Source organism: Procambarus clarkii, chromosome 75 (genome assembly GCF_040958095.1).
Source record: "Procambarus clarkii isolate CNS0578487 chromosome 75, FALCON_Pclarkii_2.0, whole genome shotgun sequence".
Classification (NCBI taxonomy): domain Eukaryota; kingdom Metazoa; phylum Arthropoda; class Malacostraca; order Decapoda; family Cambaridae; genus Procambarus; species Procambarus clarkii.
The window spans coordinates 19,327,675-19,355,143 of NC_091224.1; the positions used below are offsets into that span (position 1 = coordinate 19,327,675).

The 27,469-nt window shown below is 42.3% G+C and overlaps 2 protein-coding genes across 8 annotated transcripts in view; one reads left to right on the forward strand and one right to left on the reverse strand.

Moving 5' to 3' along the window:
- LOC123771828 (RAC-alpha serine/threonine-protein kinase) overlaps positions 1-15,439 on the forward strand; it is a 140,440-nt gene extending 125,001 nt beyond the window's left edge. For all 6 annotated transcript variants that reach the window (XM_069313240.1, XM_069313245.1, XM_069313244.1 and 3 more), the window contains 2 exons: positions 1,539-1,682; positions 14,708-15,439. In XM_069313240.1, the coding sequence (XP_069169341.1) occupies positions 1,539-1,682; positions 14,708-14,818 (255 nt within the window). In that variant the 3' untranslated portion in view covers positions 14,819-15,439. The remainder of the gene's footprint in view (positions 1-1,538; positions 1,683-14,707) is intronic.
- Positions 15,440-16,790: 1,351 nt separating this feature from the next.
- LOC123750552 (uncharacterized) lies at positions 16,791-26,438 on the reverse strand. 2 transcript variants are annotated; one of them, XM_069313248.1, is made up of 3 exons: positions 26,305-26,438; positions 24,342-24,527; positions 16,797-19,941 (listed from the first exon to the last, which is right to left on the reverse strand). In XM_069313248.1, the coding sequence occupies exons 2-3, from the start codon at positions 24,412-24,414 to the stop codon at positions 19,307-19,309; spliced, it is 708 nt and encodes a 235-aa protein (XP_069169349.1). In that variant the 5' UTR covers positions 24,415-24,527; positions 26,305-26,438; the 3' UTR covers positions 16,797-19,306. The 2 variants fall into 2 exon arrangements, 1 of the variants encoding a protein (XP_069169349.1); XR_006772017.2 differs by lacking the exons at positions 24,342-24,527; positions 26,305-26,438 and adding an exon at positions 20,301-20,644 and having other exon boundaries at positions 16,791-19,941.
- Between the last annotated feature and the right edge of the window lie 1,031 nt (positions 26,439-27,469).

Genomic DNA, 27,469 nt, shown 5'->3' on the forward strand with positions numbered 1-27,469 from the left:
ATAAAAAAAAAGAATAAAAAAGTTTAAACAATTTGAAAAACGGACAAATGCCATAAAGGTTCGTTCAGTGTTTGTTGGGTACGTTGCTGGTTATGAAATTGTTTCAAATGCTGTTCCATTTGTTTTGTATTTTTCATGTCTCAATAATGGAGCAGCCTACCCGACAAACCCTGAACGAACCTTTATGGCATTTGTCCGTTTTAAGATCACTCGTCTTACGAGATGAATTGTCGGCGATTTGGGCGCTCGTTACCTAAAATGCTCGCCAATTGAGGCGATCGTCACTTGAGGTTCTACTGTACTTCAATGTGTGTGGAACATTGCTATGCTCAAAATTATGGGGCTCATATATGTGACATATATATTATATTCTTACGATCAATCAAATGGTGTTTTTGCTGTTATTACACTATATACACATATTGCATATACCTATCTACATATGTGTTCACCATAGCGAACCACTAAGTTGGAATGGTGAGCCCAAAAAACAAGAGTGGGCTGCCACACCCAGCCAGCCCTCCCTCAATCCTTCAACACCTAACTCGCCAACATTACTCCTACCACTATACTGTTGTGGTGTTATTACACCATATACACACACACATTATATTTAACTATCTACATGTTTTATTCATCATAACTGTACAACTAAGCTTGTATGGTGTCCAAACAGCATAGCGGCCATAGCATGACAAGTCACACAGCAATCGACAGCCTCACTCACTGTCACCTAAATGGCTCCTGCCAACATAAACCTTTTGCTGTTATTACACTCTATATACAAGTATCTACATTTGTGTTCACCGTAGCAAACTGCTAAGCTGGTATGGTGATACCAGACAATAACATGTTGCCACACACCAGCCAGCAGCCGACGCCACCTCTCCCTCCCTCACTCACCAACAGTACTCCTCCCACCGCTAATTCACATCGCTAATTCTCACCATAATCCTGCTTTAATCAGAATCCGGGTCACTAAATCATGTAAACGAATAATTTTCCACATGTTTATTTTGTAAAGGAACATGAAAAATTGTTTGAAGAATTTTAGATGGACGAAATAATGGCAGTGTGCTGTGGCTAGCGATGTCAACATCTTGAACAGCATTGTGTTCACTGATATCTGAACATTGTACACAGTCTTTATCACAGTCAGGCTCTTCTGTAATACTATCATGGCTAAATAATACCAAATACATATATATTTGGAAAATTTTAGGCGATGCTGTGGTCAAAAGCTGAACAGCAGTGCTGTTAGCTCATGCTGCGTGCACCAGCCTTGGTTGATCACTCAGTACTGAGGCCTTCACTCCCGGGAATATTGCCCACGAATTTGTTTAAATGGTGTCTGTTTAGGAGAGCCCTGAGGAGGCTGATGTGAACCCCGTGTAGCTACGAGAGTTTTGAATGATATACTATACCTACAGAAAAGATCCCTGAGGCGCATTGCACACCACCCGTCGAGAGCCTCAAGGTGCGTTGCACAGTTCAGTGGTTAACTTATTACATTTCTAAATTTTTTTGACATTTGGCAGGTGACACCCCCATTCAAGCCTCAAGTTACAAGTGAGACTGATACTAGGAACTTTAATCAAGAATTCACTGGGGAATCTGTGCAACTCACCCCACCTGATCAGGAGGACTATGTCTGTCTTACAGAAGAAGACTCTCAATACATGGTAAGTGTTATTAAAGTAGTGCTGATTGTTTTCCCAGGCCTTTATGATTACATCATACTCTACAGCCTTCAGTCTGATCACCTCGGTTCCAATCACAGTTAGTTGAGTAGTTGTTGATAAAACGTTTGGTTGAATTCTCTCAACCACAAAAAAATAATAATCTTATGTACAAAAGTACGTAACAGTATATTATTGCTTCACTAGATACTTTAAACAGATCACCACAGAAAATTGTATTGTTAATAAATATTTCGTAATGAAATTAATAATTCATTGTCAGGGTACAGGTAGCCAGTTATCCTGCCCGAAACACTTTGTGTAATAATGGTTTTAGGCATTGTATATACTAGCTCTATCTATAAATCCATCAACGTTTTGTATCTCACCTTGTGTGTATGTACTTTACCTGAAAAATATTTGTATTTTTACTTTAAACATCTAGTATATGCGAGGCTTATATCGAGGTGGACCCCCCCCCCCCTTCCCCAGAATAGAATTACTTATCCTCCCCAGGATGCAACCCCACAAGAACCTGACTAGCTCCTGGGTACCTGTTTACTGCTAGGTGGACAGGGGCATGATATAAAATGAAGCGCACCCAACCATTTCTGTCCTCACCTAGGATTCGAACCCAGAATTCTCAATTGTGAGTCAAGAATGAACCCAATTGTACTACCAGAACCTTACTATATGGAAACCAAGGGTCCTGATATTTTTCCCACATATCGTCTAGGAATAATATTTAGGCAAGTATGGTGGTGGTAATTGAGGATGGAGGCAGATGCTGAGGAATGAAGCCGAAATGTAACTGCTTGTAACTCATTTTTGTTGCTTGTTACTCATTTTCTATATGTACTTTTACCTAAATAAAGTATTTAATGTTGAGGAATGAGGGGTGAGATGTTGAGGAATTGATGGGGTGAGATGTTGAGGAATTGATGGGGTGAGATGTTGAGGAATTGATGGGGTGAGATGTGGAGGAATTGATGGGGTGAGATGTGGAGGAATTGATGGGGTGAGATGTGGAGGAATTGATGGGGTGAGATGTTGAGGAATTGATGGGGTGAGATGTTGAGGAATTGATGGGGTGAGATGTTGAGGAATTGATGGGGTGAGATGTTGAGGAATTGAGGGGACGAGATGTGGAGGAATTGATGGGGTGAGATGTGGAAGAATTGATGGGGTGAGATGTGGAGGAATTGATGGGGTGAGATGTGGAGGAATTGATGGGGTGAGATGTGGAGGAATTGATGGGGTGAGATGTGGTGGAATTGATAGGGTGAGATGTGGAGGAATTGATGGGGTGAGATGTTGAGGAATTGATGGGGTGAGATGTTGAGGAATTGATGGGGTGAGATGTGGAGGAATTGATAGGGTGAGATGTGGAGGAATTGATGGGGTGAGATGTGGAGGAATTGATAGGGTGAGATGTGGAGGAATTGAGGGGGTGAGATGTGGAGGAATGAGGCTGAGAATTTAGAAGTTCAGGATTAGCTGTCAAGGGTTACATGGAGGAGGAACACTGAGAGGCTTCAATTCGAACTCTCTTGGAAGCGCACTCATGTTTCTTAGTTGCTTCAAGTACTCTGCTTGAAGTATTTTTGAAGTCCCTAAAATGACATCAGACTCAGTATTGACTTCATATCTTCTCTCCCTGAACTTTAAAATAACTATAATGTTCTCTACCTCTGCCATGCTTACTCGAGGTTTTATCTTCCTCATCTTCTGACAAGTCTTCTGAACTTGTAAATTCATCTGGCTATTTTCTGTCACCAAATTATCATCAGTCATGCTTGATGCAGTAGAAACGGCTATCTCACAAGTCACTCCCTGCATCCACTTCTCCCTGAAGATTAAGTGTGATCAACTCGTTTCTCAGTTGTCAGGACTGTGCATTTATTCCCCTATCCCTTTAATTGCGCAACACGCCTGCAAGCTAACTTCTGGGGTGCGCAACCCGCCTCCAGGTATTTGTATTTTTCACATTTCATTCAGAACCTCCCGCGGCTACATGGGGATCACATCCTCCTCCTCAGGGTTCTTGTAAACAGATGCCATCTAAAAAAAAAATCGTGGTCTACAAATTCCCGGGTGTAAGAGCCTCAGTAGTGAGTGAGCAACTGTGGTGGTGTGTGTTGCTGAGGAAGTCTTGGTTGTAGGGTTGATATAAAGCCATTGCTTGGTTACTGACTTGAATACTTATAAAAGATACATGACTAGCAGCTTCCAAGCTTGGCGGGCGTCCTGTACGTTCTCTGTTGTTTATCTACTGCTGGCGTATGAAACACAGCGCAAACAAACAGATGGTGCCATTTGCTATGAACATGACATCCCTCTCTTTCTTTAAAAAGAATGAATACAGGATGTCTTCCATGCTTGTAGCACAAAGCAAAGTTATGTTAAAAACTTATTTTGTGTTAATATCAAAAGATGTTGCATACATTTATCATTAATTATGCACACAAAGAATTTAAACAACTTAATCTTTACCACACAAGATTTCAATGTTAAAAATATAAATGCAATGTTAAACAAAAATGAAAGAAACTGTATTACAAAGTTACAAAATATTGAATGAGAGATCTGCATTATTCAAACAATATTAAATTTAATTTAGCATAATAAGTAAATACTTTGCATTACATAGGAACACAATCATCAAATCGTGTAGGGCGTTTAACATGACATTTAGGATGAGAGTCCTTGAATACAATAATATCCCTTGATGAATTGTTCATAGAGTTATAACTCATTTTTTTCCTTATCGTTTGTACGACTTTGCACTTCATTTTCTACACTAGTTGGAATCACTTTGAAATAAGCCATATTACGTGTTATACAATGATCTCTATTACTCGCTGTTACCATAGTTCCTTTTACACTAATCACTTTATATGGTTTTGTATCATACAGCATAACTAGCTTTCCCTCTTTTTTTTCTTTTTAACTAGAACAGTGTCTCCAACCTTTATGAATTGTTCCTTTGCACGTTGATCATGAGTAATTTTCATTTTGCCCTTGGCTAGTGCATAGAGCGAGACCTGTATCCGTTACCTTGGCTGGCATGACAGGTAGTGTGATCCTCATAGGACGTCCAAATAAAAGTTCACCAGGCGACTTGCCCAGTGTTCCATGCGGTGTTGCACGGATAGTTCCTGAGAAAAGCATACATAGCTTGTTTCCAGGATCGTCCTTCGGCATGAGTACAGTGTACCGCTTTCATGAGAGGTTGCATGAATCTCTCGACTTCTCCATTTGCTTGAGGATGTAGTGGCATCACACGACGGTGTTTGAATCCAATATGCTCAGCAAAGTTGACGAAGTCGTGTCCATTGAATGGCGGTCCATTGTCCGTCTTGACAACTTCAGGAATGAGAGCCTTTGCAGATGTGGAAGTGATGATTTCTACTTCTGGATAACGTGAGTGATCATCAATGACTACCATCAAGTACTCTCCAGTTGGTAGCGGTCCGCAGAAGTCCATCGATACTTCCGTCCATGGTGCAGCAGGTAGTGGTGAAGGTTGTAGAGGTGTTGGTCTTGAAGTATCCACTGCAACTGGCAAGGGACACAGGCATCATGCATGTCCTTTGCTTGACGATCAATGCCAGGAAACCACACTTTTTCTTGTGGTAGCTGTTTGGTCCTAACAAGACCTTGGTGTCCTTGATGTGCAAGCTTCAGAGCACGCTGCTGGAGAACTGCTGGAATGAACATGAGAGTACCTCGCAGCACGGTGCCGTGTTGTTGTGTAACACTTAATTCTGTCTGGATGTGTTCAAGTGCTCTGATTGCATCTTGGTCAACTCCCACTCATCTTGGTGGGATGCGTGGAAACTTTTTCTTAGTCAATGCATCCACTGTTGCTTGCAGAGTTAGGTCCTCTAGGGTTGCAGTACGGATTTCATTAAGAGTGAGAGCCTTGGGGACTGTATCACAGGTTACAGTGTGTGCATATTCCTCAGCAACTTGCTGATGCTTGATGATGATGAAACTGTTGGCAGGATGTCGACTGATGTAATCAGCGGGATTGCCTGCACCCGGCTTGTATTTCACCGTAAAGTTGTATGGTTGCAGACGAAGAGCCCATCTCTCAAAGCGAGCTGGCGGTTTGGACTTTGGATTATTGAAGATGGTCTCCAACGATTTGTGGTCAGTGACTATCGTGGTGAAGGGTGCACCAAGCAGATACACATTGAAGTGTTCACAGCCCCATACAAGAGCAAGAGCTTCCTTCTCTGTCTGACTGTATCGTTGCTCAACGTCTGTGAGAGAACGGCTGGCGTAGGCAATTACTACTCTGGAATCTGGTTGACCAGGTTTGTGTTGGGCTAAAACAGCACCTAAACCAACAGGACTAGCATCCACCGTTAACTCAGTGTCCATTGATGGATCAAAGTATGCAGCAGTCGCATTCTCTACTAGTGCATCTTTCACAGCATCAAATGCATTTTGCTCGATATCACTCCAGTACCATGATGCATTTTTCTTCAGGAGCTCACGTAGAGGCTTCGTAATAGTAGCAAAATCTGGAATGAAGCGAGAACAGTAGTTTGCCATTCCCAGAAAATTATGTACTTCAGTGGACGTTGAAGGAGGTGCAGCATTCTTGATATCTGCAACTTTCTTAGGATCTGGAGACAGACCTTTACTAAGTACATGTCCAAAGAATTCAATTTTACGTTGATTGAACTCACACTTTGCTCGGCTTAGCGTCGAATTCTTTTCTCGTAAGCGTTGCAATGTTGCACAAAGAACTGTCATATTCAGCTTGGGTATGGCCATAAACAATGATATCAGACATGTTGTCAACATTAGGTATATCTTGCAATACCTGGCTGATGATGTGCTGGAATACCTCAGCAGCACTGTTAATACCAAAACTCAGGCGCTTGTATCTATACAGACCTCGATGTGTCGTAAACGTTGGGATGAAGCGACTCTCATCATCAAGTTCAAGCTGATAATAGCCCTTGTTTGGGCCTGGGGAGGGGCTGACTTGGGGGGGCCTTGGCTCCGTTGGACCCCTGTGGGGTTTTTTATCCCCCTCTAGGCGGGGCTTGTGGTTACGCGGAGTGAGGTCTTTCCTCCCCACTCGCCGGACGTGCTGTTGGGCGTCGGCCCCTCCCCGGGCTCGGTTCCTTGGCCTTTGAGTCGGTTGGTTCCGTCCTGTGGGTGGATGTTTCCTCCCACCCTTTTTTGGGACGGTGTTTTCGTGTTTCCCCGTTCGATGAGGTTCTACGTGACTTCTGATCTCGGGTCCGCCTGCGCCTTTGTGTGCCTTTGGAACTAGTGTTGGCTTCTGTGTTCTCGAGGGTTCGGGAAGGTTTTTCGCCACCTCCCGCATTATTGGAACGTCTGTCGGCTCCTCATCCTTGTCGCCGTTTTGGGCTACTTGTGGCCCGGTTGGGCTACTTGTGAGCCGGTTGGGCTACTTGTGAGCCGGTTGGGCTACTTGTGAGCCGGTTGGGCTACTTGTGAGCCGGTTGGGCTACTTGTGAGCCGGTTGGGCTGCTTGTGGCCCGGTTGGGCTACTTGTGAGCCGGTTGGGGCTGCTTGTGAGCCGGTTGGGCTACTTGTGAGCCGGTTGGGCTACTTGTGAGCCGGTTGGGCTACTTGTGAGCCGGTTGGGCTACTTGTGAGCCGGTTGGGCTACTTGTGAGCCGGTTGGGCTACTTGTGAGCCGGTTGGGCTACTTGTGAGCCGGTTGGGCTACTTGTGAGCCGGTTGGGCTACTTGTGAGCCGGTTGGGCTACTTGTGAGCCGGTTGGGCTACTTGTGAGCCGGTTGGGCTACTTGTGAGCCGGTTGGGCTACTTGTGAGCCGGTTGGGCTACTTGTGAGCCGGTTGGGCTACTTGTGAGCCGGTTGGGCTACTTGTGAGCCGGTTGGGCTACTTGTCGCCCTGTTGGGCTACTTGTCGCCCTGTTGGGTTCCTTTTTGGGCTCTTTGCTTCTTTGCGATGTCTCGCGTCGGACCCGTCGTTTCTGAACTCCTGGCGGGCTTGCATGCTTTGGGGAGTTTTTCTGTTCGGCAGAAGTTCCATCTCCTTGTGCCGCCTGGGTTTCGGTGGTCACGCCCGAGATCTTCCCGTGGCTCCGCCTTTTCCTGTGCTCGGAGGGGCCTTGTCGGGGCTGCTTATGTTCTGCCTCACGGTCTCGCCTCCGGTTGGTGGTCGGGTGGCTTCGTGGTAGGTGTCCCACCTGCGTGCTTCTCTTGGCGGCAGTATGGGGTATTTTGGCGGTCCTTCCTTTTCCTGTCCCTTCTTAGGTGATTACTCTTGTTAGCTTGGTATACGCTCGGCTTGGTTTTCTGGTGGGGGTTGGGGCCGTCGTCTTGCCACATACTGTCGCCTCTTTTCGTGCGGCGCTGGCGGAGCTGCTTCAGCTTGCTTTCGGTCTTGGTGTTGCTTCTGCACCGTTAGTAAGCTGTCTTGTGCGTCGTTTCACCTCCGGCCTGTTCGTGCGCCGTTTGCACCATCCTGGTCTCTGGTCAGCGTGCTCTGTCTTCTCGGTTGGTAGTGCCCTTTCGGTTCCGGTGTGTTTTTTCGTCGGCTCTCTCCTTTTGGCCTTTGCCTCTGGGGGTCAAGTCGCTGAGTTTTCTTGCTCCTTCGATTTTAGCGTTTTGGTTGCTCGATGGCAGCAGTCTCCATCTTTTCTGGCGCAGGGTGGGGCTGCTGCATTCTGGAGGGGTCCAGGGTTTGTTGGTGCTTCATTGGTCGGGCCGGGGGTGTGTCGTGTTTTGTATTCGGTGGCGGCCCTCCGCTGTTGATTGCGTGCCACGGCATTTGGGTCCAGAGCGCATTTTGCGTTCATCCGGTTCTGTTCTTCCCGGTTCGCGGGTGATGGTGTCCCAGGTGGTCAGCCGTGTTCTTGCGGCTAAGCTGCCTGTGTTCTTCCCTCATGCCTGTGGCGTTCGTGGCTTCGCTGCTCTCGCTGCCGTCTGGGCGACGTCGCCTTGCGATCTTTCGGGCATGAATTTTTGGTGTTCGTGCGAGGGCCTTGCTGCTCGTTGTTCTCGTGTTGTTCCCGTGTTGTTCCCGTGTTGTTCCCGGGACTTTTCGGGGCTGTGGAGCCTTGGGTTGGCGTTTGCTGCCGGTTGTCTCGCTTCCATGGGGGGTGCGTGGTGTCTGCCTCCCGGTTCTGTCCCTTTGACCTTCCTCTGTGGGTAGTTAGCTCCGGGGAGCCGACGGGGCTCCCCCCAGAAAACCAGCGTTGAATGTAATGAAACGCCATTTTCTGGGTGAGACCCGGAGGCTCCCCGGCAACCCTCCCTTCCTCCGGTCGGCGGTTCGGTCGGCGGTTTTTCGCGTGTTTTGACATCCAGCCTCAGAACTGATGGGTGGATAGCCGGCGTGGGAGATCTGGGGCTCCCCCTTCCCCCTCCCGGGGAGGGGGGAGCTGCGCAGACAGCGGCGCGGTGATGTATGACGTCATACTAGTTTCCTTGTTTTCTGTTGAAGAGTTCTATCCACTAGTTCGGCTTTAGGTAGCAATTTTCACCAGAATAGGTTTTTGTTTTGGAATGCTTACCTTTCTGAATGCTTGACTCGGTCGATGGCAGACATAGAATGCTTCCTACCACACGGGGGTTTCTATAGGCCATTGCTCCCCTTGCCTCTCAGAGGGGGCCAGGTTCTGGGCGTGGTCCCCGGTAGGCCCTAGAACTCGATACACATGACTGATGCCAAAGTTTGACATTAGCATATCAGCTGGTAAAGCTCCGAGGAGCCTCCGGGTCTCACCCAGAAAATGGCGTTTCATTACATTCAACGCTGGTTTTTTCACTAGCAAAATGGAGTCATTTTCCTAACCACCCAGCAAACGCGCAACGTTTTCTGACATGATACTTTAACTACTTATAAAAAGACGTCTTTTTAACGTATAAAATACGTTAATTTTAGTCATTCAAATGTGTGTGTAATTACCCAAGTGTAGTTACAGGATGAGACCAATGGTCGTAGTTTCCCATCTTCCCAGCACTCTGTCATATAACGCTTTGAAACTACTGATGGTTTTGGCCACTTTTTTTTTGACATTCTCACTTGTTCCAACTGTTTAAAACAGCGTTCGCAAAAGGGAATTTTCTTGTTTCTTCGGCATCTTCGTTTAGTCTAATAATTATATCTATGACATCATCTTATCAGCATGACATCGACATTTTATAATTAATATATGACGTCTTGTTCTTGAAGTTCCAGGTCTCAGGACATCTTCCCTATCTATTTTGTCAATTCCTGTTGCTATTTTGTAAGTAGTGATCATATCACACATCTTTCTTCTGTCTTCTAGTTTTGGCATATTTAATGCCTCTAACCTCTCCTCGTAGCTCTTGCCTGTCAGTTCTGGGAGCCACTTAGTAGCATGTCTTTGCACATTTTCCAGTTTGTTGATTTGGTTCTTAAGATATGGGCACCACACAACCGCTGCATCTTCTATCTTTGGCCTAACAAAAGTCGTGAACAATTCGTTTAGTATTTCCCCATCCATGTATTTAAAAGCATTTCTGAAGTTAGAAAGCGTAGTATAGGCTCCTTGTAGAACCTTCTTTATGTGGTCCTCGGGTGATGATCTAGATCTTTATCAGAATTCTTTAAAGATTTCTCACATAATTTATAGGTTGTGTGGGGTCTGTGTTCTCCTATTCCATAGTATCGCGTTTATTCACATTAAATTCCATTTGCCAAGTGGTGCTCCATATACTTATTTTGTCCAGGTCTTCTTGAGGGCATGACAATCATCTACGTTTCTTATCCTTCCTATTACCTTACCATCAGCAAACATGTTCATATAATTCTGTATTCCATCTGGTAGATCATTTATGTAGACAATGAACATCATCGGTGCAAGATGTGAACTCTATTGGTACTCCACTTGTGACTTTTCTCCAGCCCGATACGTTGCCTCTGATTACTGCCCTCATTTCTGCCCTCAGTCATAAAAATTTTCATCCATGTTAGAAGTTTACCTGTCACCCCTCCAATATTTTCCAGTTTCCAGAACAACTTATGTGGAACTCTGTCGAAAGTCTATTTTAAGTCCAAATAGATGCAATCAATCCAACCATCTCTTTCCTCTAAAATCTCTGTGGCTCGATCATAGGAACTGAGTAAATTCGATACACAGTATCTTCCAGATCGAAAACCATACTGTCTGATATTATATCATTTTTCTCCAGGTGTTCTACCCATTTATTCTTATTTTTGTCCAATATTCTGACTGTTGCACTTGTCAATGATACAGGTATATAATTGAGGGGGTCTTCCCTGCTGCCACTTTTGTAGATTGGAACTATGTTAGCCTTTTTCCCACACGTCTGCTACGACTCCTGTACACAGAGATGTCTAAAAAAATCAGGTGAAGTGGAATGCTGAGCTCAGGTGCACATTATCTCAGAACGCATGGTGAAACTCCATTTGGGCCAACTGCTTTGTTCTTAGCTCCAGGAGCATTTGTTTCACTTCGTCTCTAGACACACCTATGTGCTCTATGTTGTTCTCTGGAATTCTTATTGTGTCTAGGGAGGGAGACGGAGGGAGGGAGGGAGAGACGGAGGGAGGGAGAGACGGAGGGAGGGAGAGACGGAGGGAGGGAGAGACGGAGGGAGGGAGAGACGGAGGGAGGGAGAGACGGAGGGAGGGAGAGACGGAGGGAGGGAGAGACGGAGGGAGGGAGAGACGGAGGGAGGGAGAGACGGAGGGAGGGAGAGACGGAGGGAGGGAGAGACGGAGGGAGGGAGAGACGGAGGGAGGGAGGGAGAGAGAGAGACGGAGGGAGGGAGGGAGAGAGAGAGACGGAGGGAGGGAGGGAGGGAGGGAGAGAGAGACGGAGGGAGGGAGGGAGGGAGAGAGAGAGACGGAGGGAGGGAGGGAGGGAGAGAGAGAGACGGAGGGAGGGAGGGAGGGAGAGAGAGAGACGGAGGGAGGGAGGGAGGGAGAGAGAGAGACGGAGGGAGGGAGGGAGGGAGAGAGAGAGACGGAGGGAGGGAGGGAGGGAGAGAGAGAGACGGAGGGAGGGAGGGAGGGAGAGAGAGAGACGGAGGGAGGGAGGGAGACGGAGGGAGGGAGGGAGACGGAGGGACGGAGGGAGGGAAGGAGAGGGAGCGAGTGTCAGCTGGGGGAGGGAGAGGAGGAGGGTGACCGACAGTAGTATGGTCAAGCCCTCACCTAGGTGCTAAATCCTGTTTGTGATGCGTGCGTGCGTGCGTGCGTGCGTGCGTGCGTGCGTGCGTGCGTGTGTGTGTGTGTGCGCGCGTGCGTGTGTGCGTGCGTGTGTACTCGCCTATTTGTGCTTGAGGGAATTCCCAAAGACTTTTGGCTCTTTGGTCCCGCCTCTCAACTGTCAATCAACTGGTGTACAGGTTCCTGAGCCTACTGGACTCTATCATATCTACACTTGAAACTGTGTATGGAGTCAGCCTCCACCACATCACTGCCTAATGCATTCCACCTGTTAACTACTCTGACACTGAAAAAGCTCTTTCTAACGTCCCTGTGGCTCATGTGGATACTTAGTTTCCACCTGCCCCCCCCCCCCCCCTTGTTCGCGTACCACCAGTATTGAATAGTTTATCCTTGTCTACCCGGTCGATTCCCCAGAGGATTTTGTAGGTAGTGATCATGTCTCCCCTTACTCTTCTGTCTTCCAGTGTCGTAAGGTGCATTTCCTCGCAGCCTTTCATGGTAACTCGTGCCTCTTAGTTTTGGGACTAGTCTAGTGGCATACTTTTGAACTTTTTCCAGCTTCGTGTTGTGCTTGACGAGGTACGGGCTCCATGCTGGGGCCGCATACTCCAGGATTGGTCTTACATATGTGGTGTACAAGATTTTGAATGATTCCTTACACAGGTTCCTGAAGGCTGTTCTGATGTTAGCCAGCCTCGCATATGTTCAGACGTTATTCTTTTTATGTAGGCTTCAGGAGACAGGTTTGGTGTGATATCAACTCCTAGATCTTTCTCTCTGTCTGTTTCATTAAGTACTTCATCTCCTATTCTGTATCCTGTGTCTGGCCTCCTGTTTCCACCGCCTAGTTTCATTACTTTGCATTTACTCGGGTTGAACTTTAACAGCAATTTGTTGGACCATTCATTCAGTCTGTCTAGATCATCTTGTAGCCTCCTATCATCCTGTTTCAATCCTCATAATTTTTGCATCATTAGCAAACATTGAGAGAAACGAGTCTATACCCTCTGGGAGATCATTTACATGTATCAGAAACAGTATAGGTCCATGGACTGACCCCTGCGGGACTCCACTCGTAACATGTCGTCAATCTGAGACCTCAGCCCTCACATTGACTTGTCTCCTGTTGCTTAGCTACTTATTTATCCAATGGAGTACCTTCCCTTTCACTCCAGCCTGCATCTCCAGCTTTTTCACTAGCCTCTTGTGTGGTATTGTATCGAAGGCTTTCTGGCAATCCAAAAATATGCTGTCTGCCCCCCTTCTCTTTCTTGCCTGAATTTTGTTGCCTGGTCGTAGAATTCAAGTAACCCTGTGAGGCAGGACTTGCCATCCCTGAATCCATGTTGATGCTGTGTTACAAAGTTCTTTTGCTCCAGATGTTCCACTAGCTTTCTTCACACAATCTTCTCCATCAGCTTGCATGGTATGCAGGTTAGGGACACTGGCCTGTAGTTCAGTGCCTCCTGTCTATCCCCTTTCTTGTATATCGGGACTAATTTAGCTGCTTTCCAAATTTCTGGCAGTTCCCCTGTTGCCAGTGATTTGTTATACACTATGGAGAGTGGCAGGCACAGTTTTTCTGGTCCTTCCTTTAGTATCCAAGGGGAGATTCCATCTGGGCCTATAGCCTTTGTCACATCCAACTCTAGTAAACACTTCCTTACTTCCCCGCTGGTAATCTCAAACTCTTCCAGTGGTTCCTGGTTAACTATTCCCTCTCTTATCTCTGGAATTTCTCCTTGCTCTAAGATGAAGACCTGGAATTTCTTAATCAGTTCCTCACACACTTCCTTGTTGTTTGTAGGGAATCCTTCTGCCCCTATCCTTAATCTCATAACCTCTTCATTTACTGTTGTTTTCTCCTGATGTGACTGTGCAGCAATTTAGGCTGAGTCTTTGCCTTGCTTGCTATGTCATTTTCGTATTGTCTTTCTGCCTCTTCTCATTTTGACATTCATTCCTGGCACTCTGGTATCTTTCTCTGCTCTCAAGTGTCCTGTTATTTCTATAGTTTCTCCACGCCCTTTAACTTTGCTGCTTAGCTAGCTTACATCTCTGATTAAACCATGGGTTTCTCATCTTCATTTCACTGTTTATCTTTTGGACTGGGACAAACTTGTTTGCTGCTTCCTTGCACTAGTGGGTGATGTAGTCCATCATGTCTTGGGCCATCTTTCCCCGAGCCGAGCTCTCTTTACAATGCTATATCGGTTAGGAATTGTCTTATCCTCATAGTTACCCTTTCAAAATGCCAGCCTTTTGTTTTCAGTACTCCTCCTCGAGTTCAATAACCCTTCTTCAATCAGGTACTCCTATGGTAGTAAGACCTTCCACGAGGCCAGCAATTTTATCTACTACTTTCTCTTCTTCTACGGCTCTTTCTGACCTAGATGTTGTTAACTTTTCTTTGCAACCAAAATTATCAGGGACCTACTTCGATCAACTGTGTTTTGCACCAATTTAGGATTTGATGCCAGTTCCTTTCTAACTTCCAGCCTAATGTTTGTTTTATCCTGGTTGCTGCAGTGTTTGGCTTCCTTTACTGCCTCTTCTAATTTTTCCTTCTTGGCCAATTGTGCATAGGTGAGTTGCATATCTTTCTTGTATTGTTCTATTCCCTGTGTAACTTCCTCATTTGTAATGACAAAAGCCGTTTTCCTGTTGAATTTCCTTACCTAACCTATCGTAGTCATTTAAGATTAAATTTACTTTAACTTTTTCCAAAGCTATTTTTAAGAGTTTATTTTACTCTTCCATGGCTTGCAATTTGTTTCCAATTGATTCTTGTCTTTGCATAGTGTACATTATATTGTGCTAAAGATAATTAAATTTATTTACAGACTTTCAACAAATTCTCTTATCAAGACGTTTCATCAACTCTTGGCAGCTCACCAGCATTGAGTCTAAATTCGTTGAATGTTGCCGAGAAGGAAGAATTAACCAGCAGGTGAACACAAATATATCTGTTAGGCTACAGTTTGTAATTATTCCTGTTTATCTAAAGTAATAAAAATTAACCTTCAAAATTAAGAGCATCTGTAATGCTCTGTTTATAAATGGGAGCGGTATTTGTTTAACACATAGTTGTATATGTCTTGTTTCTGTAAAGATTCTTCACTGCACCTCCTTGGTACTGGTGTAATGCTCATAAATAATGGAAAAAATCCCTATTCTATCCTAGAGATATCAAATGCAAAGTACACTGAATATGGAAAAATTTTGTTCATTGGGTGTAAATGATTGTTCCAGGCATCATGTACAAGTTCAGAAGTCAGCCATTGTCAGTAGAAATAGTACAATCTTTTAATTTTACTGCAAGTGCTTAGACCCATTGCAAGTCATATTTAAATCAAAATAGTTTTATTGTTCGCTGTAGTTCAGTGCCTTTACCCAGTCATACAGTATTGGCCTTTGGATAATTCTTTAATACTGTGTTTTGTTTATATTATGACTTCTCTCGCTACAGTGTTGACTGCAATAATGTGGACCACCTCTAAATAACCTTTCTTATTTTTTGTTAACTAACGTATCGGTGCAATATTTAGCAATAAAATGTTAATAATGAAAATAAATTTGGTTTATTATTTATATGTATTGTGTATTAAGCTGTCTAGGCAAAAACTTAACTGCTTTGCAGCTTTCATATATCCTACCAAACATTTTCACGTTTTCTAAATGTGCTAAAAACATTTCTTTGTTTTGCGCACGTTTTAAATTACGTTTAATATACGTGTTTTGAGAATTTGTAAAGAAGAGTATAAAACGTCATAACGTTTTAATAAAAAGTGCTTTAAATGGTATGATATAACGTTTTGGAGCAAAGATTTTTAAAACGTTAATTCTGCTTATTAATCATTAGAATTATTAGGTATAATCTTCATTGCATTTAGAAAGATAGAAGAATAGTGAGACAGCGAGAGGAGAGAGAGAGAGAGAGAGAGAGAGAAGAGGGGAGAGAGAAAAAGAGAGAGAGGAAAGAAAAGAGAGAGCGAGGGAAACAGAGGAGGGGGGAGTGTTTGAAAGAAGAAGAAAAGCAGAGAGAGAGAGAGGAGGAGGAGGAGAGAGGGAGCGCGAGGAAGGAGGAGAGAGAAGAAAGAGGGAACAAGATAGAAAGAAGAAAAGGAGAGAGAGAGAGATGAACGGGAGGGAAATAGAGAGAAAAGAGGAGAAAGACAAAGTTGAGAGAAGAGAACAGAGAAGAAAAGAGAGAAGAAAGAGAGAATAGAAGAAAAGGGGGGGAGAAGAATGAGAGAATAGAGAAAGAAGAGGGAAGGAAGGGGGGGAGAGAGAGAAGAGAGGGAAGAACAGAGAGAGAGAGGAGAGGAGAGGAAGAGATAATACTGAGCTAGAGAAAGTCCATCTTTGGCTAACTGCCAACAAACTCACCCTTAACATGCTTCTTTCTCCCTATTGCTTCATCTTTCACCCTATGCCCCTGTTACCTAGCAGTAAAATAGGTACCTGGGTGTTAGTCAGCTGTCATGGGCTGCTTCCTGGGGGTGGAGGCCTGGTCGAGGACCGGGCCGCGGGGACACTAAAAAAAAAAAGCCCCGAAATCATCTCAAGATCTCAAGAAGATAGCCTCGGACACGAGCATGTTACAGTTATGTCTTAAAGAGTTGAGAGCATTTAAGGATGATAAGGAGTCACTTACAATTAATGTATCAAGTTTGGAGACTTGTACACATTTCAGTGCAAGGAGCAAGGCAAATAGTTCAATCTGAAGGGTAGAGGCCCAGTTGTTTATACGGACTCCCCACTCAAAGTACAAGCCATCGCCATATACACTGATGGTTCCCTACACAGCACCACGGGTGCCGCTGGAAGTGCAGTTGTTCAGACTTTCTTAGATATGTGTTGTATGTGGGTGCTGAAGTTGAGTCTCTTGTCTAGGAATAGGCCAAGAAACTTTCCATCATTTTTATTACTAATGTTTACAATGTCTATCTGAAGCTGAATTGCATTTGCAGATTTGCTTCCAAATAAGATGTAGTAGGTATTTTCTATGTTAAGTGTTAGTTTGTTGGTTGACATCCATAAGTGGACTTTTTTTTAGTTCATTATTAACATTATTTAGTGTATGTGGGTTGGGGTTAGAGTAGATGAGGGTAGTATAATCTGCAAACAAAATAGATTTCAGAATGTTAGAGACATTAGGCAGATCATTGATGTATATAAGAAATAGGAGAGGTCCCAAGATGCTGCCCTGTGGCACTCCAACGGTTATTGGTAAAGTAGGAGGGGTTATATTATTGATGGCTACACATTGGTGTCTATCACTAAGATAGGATTGGATATAGTCCAGTGCATGGCCTCGGATTCCATAATGATGGAGTTTACGTAAGAGGTAATTGTGATTAACAGTATCAAAGGCTTTTCTCAGGTCAATGAAGAGTCCAGTCAGAAACTCGTTTTTGTCAAGGGCTGAGTAAATTATATCAAGGAGACTAATAATTGCATCGTTGTAACTCTTTTGGGAGCGGAAGCCAAACTGACAGGGGCTAAGAATGTCGAATTTTACGAGATAGGAGTAGAGCTGTTGGTAGATAATTTTTTCAAATATTTTTGATCGTATGGGTAGGTTTGATATTGGTCTATAATTGTTATGTCTGCCGGATTACCTCCTTTATGTACTGGTGTTACTCTTGCTTTTTTAAGGATATCAGGGAAGGTATGACACTCGAGGGATTTGTTGAACAGCAGAGCTATAGGTGGCGCAAGGGCATGGGAGGCGCTCTTGTATACAATGGATGGGATTTCACTGATGTTCCCAGCTTTGGTTTTTAGTGAGTGTATGATGGACACAACATCTTTCGGGCTGACTGGTGAAAGGAGAAGAGTGTTTGGATAGCTGCCTGAGAGAGATGTATTATGTGTCTGAGTCTGTGGGATTTTACTGGCAAGGTTAGCCCCAACCGACGAAAAGAAGCTAATAAATTCATTTGCCATTTTTATATCAGTTGACGGTGTAAAGCCATCCTTAGAGTGTGTTATCTGGTTGTGGGAGTGTTGTTTAGTTCCTAGGATATTAGAGATGGTATTCCATGTGCTTTTCATGTTTCCTTTTGCTTCTTTGAATCTAGTCTCATAATATGAAATTTTAGCTTTTCTTATGGTACTGGTAAGCACTGATGAGTACCTTTTAACAACTTCCTTTGTAACTAGGCCAATCCTAAATTTCTTTTCATATTCATGTTTTTTGTTGATTGATTTGATTATGCTACTTATGAGCCACGAATTGTGTTTTCTTTTGTCAGTTGCTTGTTTGGTAAGGAGGGGATAGTGAGTGTTGTAGAGGCTTAGAGTTTCGGATAGAAAGAGGTTAGTTAATGAGTTTATATCCTGTGTATTATTGAATTCAGATTCCCAGTTAATATTGTGAAGTGCATTAGAGAGATTGCCTAAAGCTGATTTACTGTGTAGCCTGAATGAGAGTTTCTTGCTTTCTGGTGGTGGTGTGTCCATTTTTGCTGAGGAAGGTAGGATAGTGGTCAGTTGATCTGTCATAGATTACCCCAGATGTAAGGCGAGCTGTTATATTAGTCCATAAGTGATCCAAGTGATCCAAGATCACCGTAGATAGCCAGGAAGGATACAGAAGTTAGGTTAAGAGAAAAATCAGTAGACTGACAGGAATAATATATAGTAAAATAATGAGACAAATAATAATCGTAAAGTAAAAATAATTTTAAAAATAAATTATTTAATATAGCTTAGTTGTGAACCTATAATTAGTATGAACTTAAGAAAACAAAATGAGCTCAATAATTAATTACAATAAATGATGTATAAATCAAATTACAATTAAATTTAAAAATTTAAAAAAATAACAGGGTAAGATTATATTTATAAGCAAGATTTTACTGAGACACTGATGTAGATGCTTACATAAATACTAAGTCTGCTATAATTAGAGAATTATTATAGCAAAACACAACAATAAATGCAAGTAAACAAAAATTGAAACAATTAGAAGTAGAATAAAGGTCACTAGATACCCATGGTGTATACACAAGTTTGGTGGAGAAAACAAAAAATTAGTAGAAACTGTCAAGGTGACAGTTTCTACTGATTCAGTTGACAAGATGATATAACAAAAAAAATTAGACAAATGATAATTGTAAAGTAAAATAATCTTAAAGATAATTAATTTTATTTAGCTTAGTTTTTAACCTATAACTAGTATGAACTTAATTAAGAAAACAAAATGAAATCAATAATTAATATTCAATAAATGACATAAATCAGTACAATTAAATTTAAAATTTAAAAAGAATAGGGTAAGATTAGATTTAAGAGTAAAATTTTACAATGATACTGAGGTAGATGCTTGCATGAGTGCATGGAGACTTCACTGATTACTTAGGAACTTATATGAATGAGAGAACATTGGGTAAATGGTAAGGCAGAGACAGCACTTTGGACAAGGTTAGATTAAGTTAGGTTAGGCTCAGACACTCAGAGTTAGTTTCAGTACTGGCATTGGTCGGGTTCAGGTTTTCAGATATACCACAATCACTAAAGAAGGCCAATAGTTGTTGGTCACACTTTATTTCATATCTTTTTCCTCCACTTTCTTTCTTTACAATAATCGTTCCATTCCTAGTGTAGCACTGCTTGATACGTCCTGGGTTTAGTTTGCGAATTTTACGCAGCCTGAAGAGGGATCCACGCTGCTTTGTAAGGCACTCATTTATATAGAGATTGGTTTTTTGCTTAGCAGCTGATTGTATGAGGTCAGAGGGATTTGCAAGTTTGATGAGCATTCTCCTACTGCTACGGGAACTGTTTTTATCTATCCTCACAGCTGATTTGATATCAACATTGACTTTGATCTTTGAAATAATTAGGGTGTGGGCTATGTTACAGCAATTCTCACCTTGTTGTTCATCAAGTAGATCAGTAGAGCTAATTATCAGGGAGTCATGAAGTTGTTGCTTCTCTAGGTCATTTTCGGAAGCCGCCTGGTGAATCTGAGAGAGATTGATTTGTTTTTCTAGCTTTAGAAGGAAGACACTTTGAGCTGAGTGGGTTTCCTCGGCCTGAATCTTATGTATTTGATCCATTGCGTCATCTGCAATATAGTCATAATTATAGCTTTAAGTATTCAATGAGAAAAGTTTTTGAAAGTTTTTACGCTTCTCCTTACCTAACATCATTTGTGCAGCATATTTTTATTTTATATCTCACACACATTTAATTTCAAAATAAAACAAAACTAAATAAATTAGAAATAGGTATGTATAGCTAAGGTACACCCTTACTGATTACTAGGTGAAGAGGGGCATTTGGTGATAGTAAATGATCCCATCAGGCAGGGCTCATCACCTTCTCTCACATTTCATGTTCACAAGTGTTTATTTACTTAATAACTACTGGTATAATATCTTGCTATTATAAAACTAATTCTAATATCATAAAAGACATATTTACTTCAAGTTTCAAGCAGAGAATGCATATATAACTAATACGAAGGACTCCTCTTCACCAGCTATAATCTTTTTGTTTATATTACAATCGATCCTCCGTGTTGTGTAGTAGAGACAAATTTACTTATATCCAGTTTACGTAAAGCTACGAGTGGTCGACAGCACACTTAGCGGACGGAGCAAACTTAAGAAGGTTTTTCTTCTAAGTGTGCCTACTTGAATACCGACGTAGCCGCTACGAAGGCACTAAGAAAGAAAAACATTCATAAGTACCTTCGTGAATATGGCCCCTAGCCCGCATTTGGTGACAAGGGGGTTAATTATGATGAGTCATTGAGAGGGATAATAAGGTGAGACAAACCACATTGGGTGAGGAAAGTGTTGAGGTTATCCTTATTAGCAATTGTAAACATTTTACCTGCAGAAGTCTTTCTCACTTTGACCATGCCATCTCTAACGAAGCACTGATGTAATATTAATAATAATAATAATAATAATAATAATAATAATAATAATTTATTTAGGAAAAGTACATACATAGTTGCAGAGTTACAGTACAAACATTCTGTTTGATTTAAAGATAGAGGTAGTACATACAATACCTAAAGCCACTAGTACACATAGCGTTTTAGGCAAGGTGTGGTGGGAAAAAAAACCACTTAGACTTAAACTTAATAGTAAATGAGCTTAAAGTATAAATTGTGTTGAATGAAAACAATAATAAAAGATAAAAAAAGGGGGGAACATGGCAGAAAATAGCCAATATACAAATTGGTCAACAAACAGCATTTTTTTTTAAATTAGTAAGACATGGGTTGACATATTGAAGTAAGGTAGGTTACATGGAGTTTTTAGGTAGTACTTAGTGTTCATCTTAAACTGGTTGAGAAAGGTATAATCTTTGACATGATTGGGAAGGTCATTCCACATTCTGGGTCCCTTGATTTGTAGAGCATTCCTAGCTTGATTAAGTCGTACTCTTGGAATACCAAATAGGTATTTGTTTCTGGTGTGGTGCTCATGAGTTCTGTTATAACCTTTCAGGAAACGTTGAAGATAAGGATTGACATTACAATTCAGAGTTTTAAATATATAGAGTACACAAGAGAGGATGTGTAGTGACTTAATATCTAACATATTCAGTGATTTGAGTAAGGGTACCGAGTGCTGTCTGGGGCCAGAGTTAGATATTGATCTAATAGCAGCTTTGTGTTGGGTACTTAGAGGACGTAAATGATTTTGGGTAGTATAATCCCAAGCACAAATACCATAGTTGAGATAAGGATAGATGAGAGATTTTTTTGTTCTACCACAGACGTGGCCACACATTTACAATGCTAACCAGCATATATACATTTTCTTCTGTCTTCCATGGACATGGTTAGAGAAATGTTAAACATATAGTTCAAGGGTTTATTGAACACTCAACCACAGAAGGTGATTCGGTGCTTTTAAAATGCTAAGCTAACCTACATACGTAAATACATAGATACACAGATTTACGTATGCCCTACATAAAGTGTTTGATGTGTCTTTTACATTGTGTCATTAATGTACATTCACAAAGGTGAAATGTAATTCTGATCAGCTTCCATATATACTTTATGCCCATACATATACATACACACACATATACATACATATATACACACACATGCATTCACATGCATTTGTCTCATTTACTCTGACAGGGTGAGATAGCTGATAAAGAAACTAGTGTGCAATTAAGCACCTAATCACTGAAGGTGATGAAGTTGCTTTTACAAGCTCAGGTTATATAGGTACATCATATATATACATTGTATAATTGATATATTACATGGTCAATCTTGGATACAAGTCCAATATATCATCAAGTGTTCCAGTACTCATATAGTAATTACAGAGTTCAGCATACCTTAGCCCAGGAGGGCGAATGTCAGTCAGTATGGGACATTCTACAATATAATGTTCAATAGAGTGCATGTTTTCTCTTTCACAAAGTTGACACATTGTGTACTCGACATTTGGGTTTTGAGAAAGCTGCCAGATACGTCTATATCCCAGGCGTATTCTGGCCACTATAACATCACATTGCCGGGTTCTTGTTCTATTAGTCCCATATGTGAATGTCTCCTCATGATATCTATCATAATATTTAATGGTACAACTTTCAGGTCTTTGTGAATTTGTTAGGTCGGTGAGATCTTCATTAGATATTTAAGTATTTTCTTTGTCATTGCTAATGAAACACCCATATCAATTTCTATCACTGGTTTTCTACAGGCTGTCGTTGCAAGCATATCAACAGTGTCATGCCTTGAGATGCCAATATGTGATGGTATCCATAGGAATTTAATTTCAAATCTGTTTTCTTTAGCAGCTAAATCATTCATTCGAATGTCACTGACTATTTTCTGGGTGTCACTACTATGTGCGTTCAATGCCAGGAGTGCAGTCTGCGAGTCACAGTATATAAGTCCACAGCCTTTGTCTTTTAAAAATTCAGTGGCAAGGTATATGCCTGCAAGTTCGGTTTGAGTTGTACTTGCCCAGTCATTGACACGCTTCATTGCTGTATGTGCGAGAGAAGATTGTTCAAATATATTACATGCACATCCGGTACATCGTCCACCTTCTTCTACAGAGCCGTCGGTATAGCACTGATACACATCGTTACCCATATTCTTGAGTACTTTCAGTGATGCTTTTCAGTGTTAACTGTTTTAATAATGTAGAGTGCACACTATCTTTCTTGGGCGCATTTACAAAATCAACTGATAGATCCCAGTTATCCCATGGAGTAATTGGTTGATTAATCATCGAGTTGGGTACATATTTAATATTTTGATGGAGTTGGCTACCTTTTAGAACCAAAATACATAATCAGATTTCGTTCTTCTTCTATAGACCTCAGGTGAGTGCAGCATATTAGAAAGTTTAGCTTGAAACTTCGTGTTGTCTAGATCTACTCAATGCCTTCACGCCGAAAACTGTGCTAATAGACAAAATTCTCTCGCTTATGGTAGGTAATTTTAACTCTGCTCTCATATTAACTATTCTTGTGGACTTTGGAGCCCCAAGGATGAGACGCATAGCTTCATTTTGCAACGTTTCAAGAGATTTCAGCTCTTTGTCAGTATACAGTGTGAGATGTAGAGCATTGTAGTCAATCACAGAGCGTATAAATGATACATAAAACATTCTAGCAAGTCTCACGTTAATTCCATGTTTGACACCAACAAGGACCTGCAAGGGCTTTAATCTCTCCCACAGTCTCCTCTTGAGAGTAGGTACCCAGGGTCGTTAATGGGGACACCAAGGTATCTGCAATTCTCGCAGTTCTCAAGTGCTCGCCCATCTATATGATAATTGTGGTGGAATACCACATGGAATGAGGGCACGAGTTTTCTGTACAGAGATAAGGAGGCCACATTCCTCAGCTCTAGTAGCAAAAGCATCGAGCAGAACTTGCATTCTAGACTCGGAGGCAGCCTGTAAACATATATCATCAGCATAACAAATGACAGTGTCTTCGTTATTAGTTGGAAGAACTTTAATAAGTTTATGCATCAAAACGTTGAACAACAAGGGGCTGAGGACCCCAGTTCAAAGTGTTTGCTCTCTGTGCTTTTAACACCATTAAACAAAACATGCTGTTCGATTAGACAAATAGCCCTTTATCCATTTCAGTAATTTTCCTTGTATTCTCAGCTCGGCAAGCTGTTCCAGTATGATTTCTCTGCTGTATCAAAAGCTGCTGCTAGGTCGATGAAGACTGTTTGAGGGGAAGCTTCAATATGTGCGAAGTACTCAGCAAAACAGTGTTGTGTACTGAGCCCAGGCATAAATCCAAGCAGTTGAGGTGACAGGTGCCCCTGTATACGATACATGAGTCGGTTAAGAACAATACGTTCAAGCACTTTACAAACACACGATGTTAGAGATATGGGTCTATAATTATCTGAGTGTGGTTTGGGGATGGGAACAATGACACTCTTTGTCCAAGCATCAGGTAATACTCCTTCACGTAAACTCATTCTGTACAACACTAACAGTGGATTACCTGGTACGTGTGAGACTAATCTCAGTAGACTGTAAGTAATACCGTCCTCTCCAGGAGCAGTTGATTTTCCCATCTTTAGTGCATGATTTAATTCCCATTCTGTTACATCATTAAGGTCCGACACGTCGATAGCTGTACAGTTGATTGACAGTCAAGAGGCAGGACCAACAAGCCAAAGCTCAACCCCTGCAAGCACAACTAGGTGAGTACAACTAAGCAAGTACAAAGAGTGCTTTAAGTGCTTTCATAATCAAATTTAAGTTATAATGTTAAGCATCAAATATATACTATGTATCAAGGGGCAAAGTAGCAAGGCTTTATTGGCTTTAATATTTTAATTTTATCTAAATATTGTATGCTGTATTATTTTAGATACATTTTATTAGCTGAGTAGTTTACCTTTTATCATATTTAATTTTTAGAAATATTTATAGATTTTTAGTGTTTAGCACTGTATTGCAGCAGTGAGCATTGACATGACAGTAGAGGTATTTTATTCTGGAAATAACTCCTAAAGCTAACTGATCTGGTATTTAAGAAAATGAGTTTTCATCAGCAAACGTTATTGTCTTAAGTTACGATGTAAATTTGATCGAAAAATGCGACTCGACTTGCGATAGTGTTGTCGACTAACGATATTTGTTGGTACACGTTTGGGTCGACCGTGCACGTGGTTCTCGGTCACGCAGGCCAACCTGCCTCAGTTTACTAGAGCTGTCCACTTAGTGACGATCACGCCTATAAGAAATTCCATTTTTGTGGTGATTTTTTGCTTTTTAAACATAAAACTGATTATTATATATCACGCCATGGGTCCCAGAAAGTCAGTGGTAAGGTTCAACCTAAGAAAATAGTTGTGAGTTGAGGCAGTAGAGGATATACCTTCCTCATTAATAAGAAAATGTGTGAAGTATGGGAAGAACTGCAAAGTTTTGTTGAAAAAACTCGCCTAGATAAAGCTGTAGCAGGCCGTTACAGTGACAATGTGATGTCTTACTACAGACAAGTGTTAAAATGTAGGGAAAAACAAGTGTTTTTAGACAGATTCTTAGTAAGACAAGCAAGCAATGAATCACAAGCAGGTTCAAGTGGTATGCAGGCAAAACATGCCAGAGTGTATCCCAGAAAAGTCATCACTGCCTGATGTTATAATGGAAGGGGACTTCCCTTCCAAACGGTAACACCTCTCCTCCTCCACCCTCATCACTATCTTCCATACACCATCAAGAGTCCTCCATAAAGGTAAGATAAACATATGTACTATATTGTAGTTAGAGAACAAAATTGTATTCAGTATAAAATGTATTTGTAAGTTAATATTTTGGAAGGTGGGGAACGGATTAATTCAATTCCCTTTATTTCTTATGGGAAAAATCGCTTCGACTTAGGATATTTTGACTTACGATCTGTCTCTGGGAACGGATTACCATCGTAAGTCTAGGCCCCACTGTACTGTACCTACATTTGTGTTCACCATAGCAAACAACTAAGTTGGTATGCTGAATGGCAGCCCGCCACTGGCTACCACTCCCTCCCTCTCCTCGCCTAACTCATCAACATTCATACTCATACTATCATCACTAAATAATACCATGTACATATATATATTTATATTGACATTTTTAGGCTATTCATGCCCGTGCCACCTCTTGGGTGGCTTAATCTTCATCAATCAATCAATCGAGGCTCCGAACTTACACTTGGAACTGCCGAATACAGACGCCTCTCCAGCAAAATACTCAACACAAGGTATGCTGAATGCCTGCTGAATGATCCAAACTCCAAGTACATACTAAGGAACGAAGTAATCTTCGTTGAATGCGACGAAACCACATTGTCAAAGGACCTTTTCCCACCAGACTACGCCGATTACAAACATCAAATGATTACTCGAAGCAAGAAGAAAGAAGAAACACCAAATTGAAGAAGAAGAAGACACCACATGAAGACTGATTGTTTCCACCTTGAATGCTGAAGCACTGCCACCGCCGCCTTCCAGACCCGCCTCCAAGCCTAGCCAGTTGTTGGGTTGTTTGCAGCATCGACGTATTGCCACGCAGCTGGGTTTAGCCCTGGCACTTTTTCTTCAACTTCAGCATTTCCTCTCACCGACTACTCTTCAGCTGTCCCCACTTCAAGGCTCGCCCCAATGGGCATCTTCTCCTGTATTATTCAGATTCAGATTCAGGCTCCGCCTCACTCCGCCTGCCCTCGCCGTTGCCCTCGCAAAACTCACTGCTGCTCAGCGAGTCGTAAACACAGAAGTTTAGCCCGCTCAACTGTTCTCACAGCATGGACCCTACAACAGTTCCTCGCGACAACGACTCGGAGCGACCCGTTAGGGGCGTCCTGCCCTTCTCAACATTTAAGGTAGTTTTTGTGTTTTGTTGGCGCGCGGGACCAGTGTTTGTGTTGGCGCGTCAGACCAGTGTTTGTCTCTTTGTTGGCGCGCGCGCCCTGAAGCACGCCTGTTGGTTCAGCGTTGGTGACCAAATGCAGGTGCAGTGGTCCTAGAGGGGAAAGTGACCCTCGGTGTTATGGGGCACTGGGTTTTTCTCCAGTAGGTGGCTGTTATTTGAACCACACTCGGGAGGAGGCCTGTCCACCCCTACCCTCTCCTTCCCCATCTGCTCAGCCGCTCCCCACCCAGTCGACGTGAGGTATGCTGTTGGGCGACTTCTGTTATGCCGTTATTTATTATTTACGTTCTTTATATGTCCTTCCTTACAGTCTGACTGTTAGTCAGGGTGTGTTTCCTCACGCTACAATATTTACTGTAATTTTACCTTTGCTTTCGCCCCTAGCTTTAATTTTCATGGATTTGTATTTTCATAAGTTCCTTAATTTATTAATGAATTTAATGGTGGCAAGCTGCATGTTTCTTTTGCAGGCTTTTCATTCAGGTCTGTTTTAACTTTTGCTTATTGCCTATAAGTTATTAGGTAAAGTCAGCTAGGTTAGGCTAGCTGCCGAGTCACAGGCCTCTGGCCACCAGCTTTAAGTTTAATGGACTAGTTTTCCATAAGTTTCCTTAACTTATTAACGAATTTATTGCAGTGTCAAGCTCCCTGTTTCTTTTGCAGGTTGTACATTTAGTTTTATTTAACTTTAGCTTATTGCCTATAAGT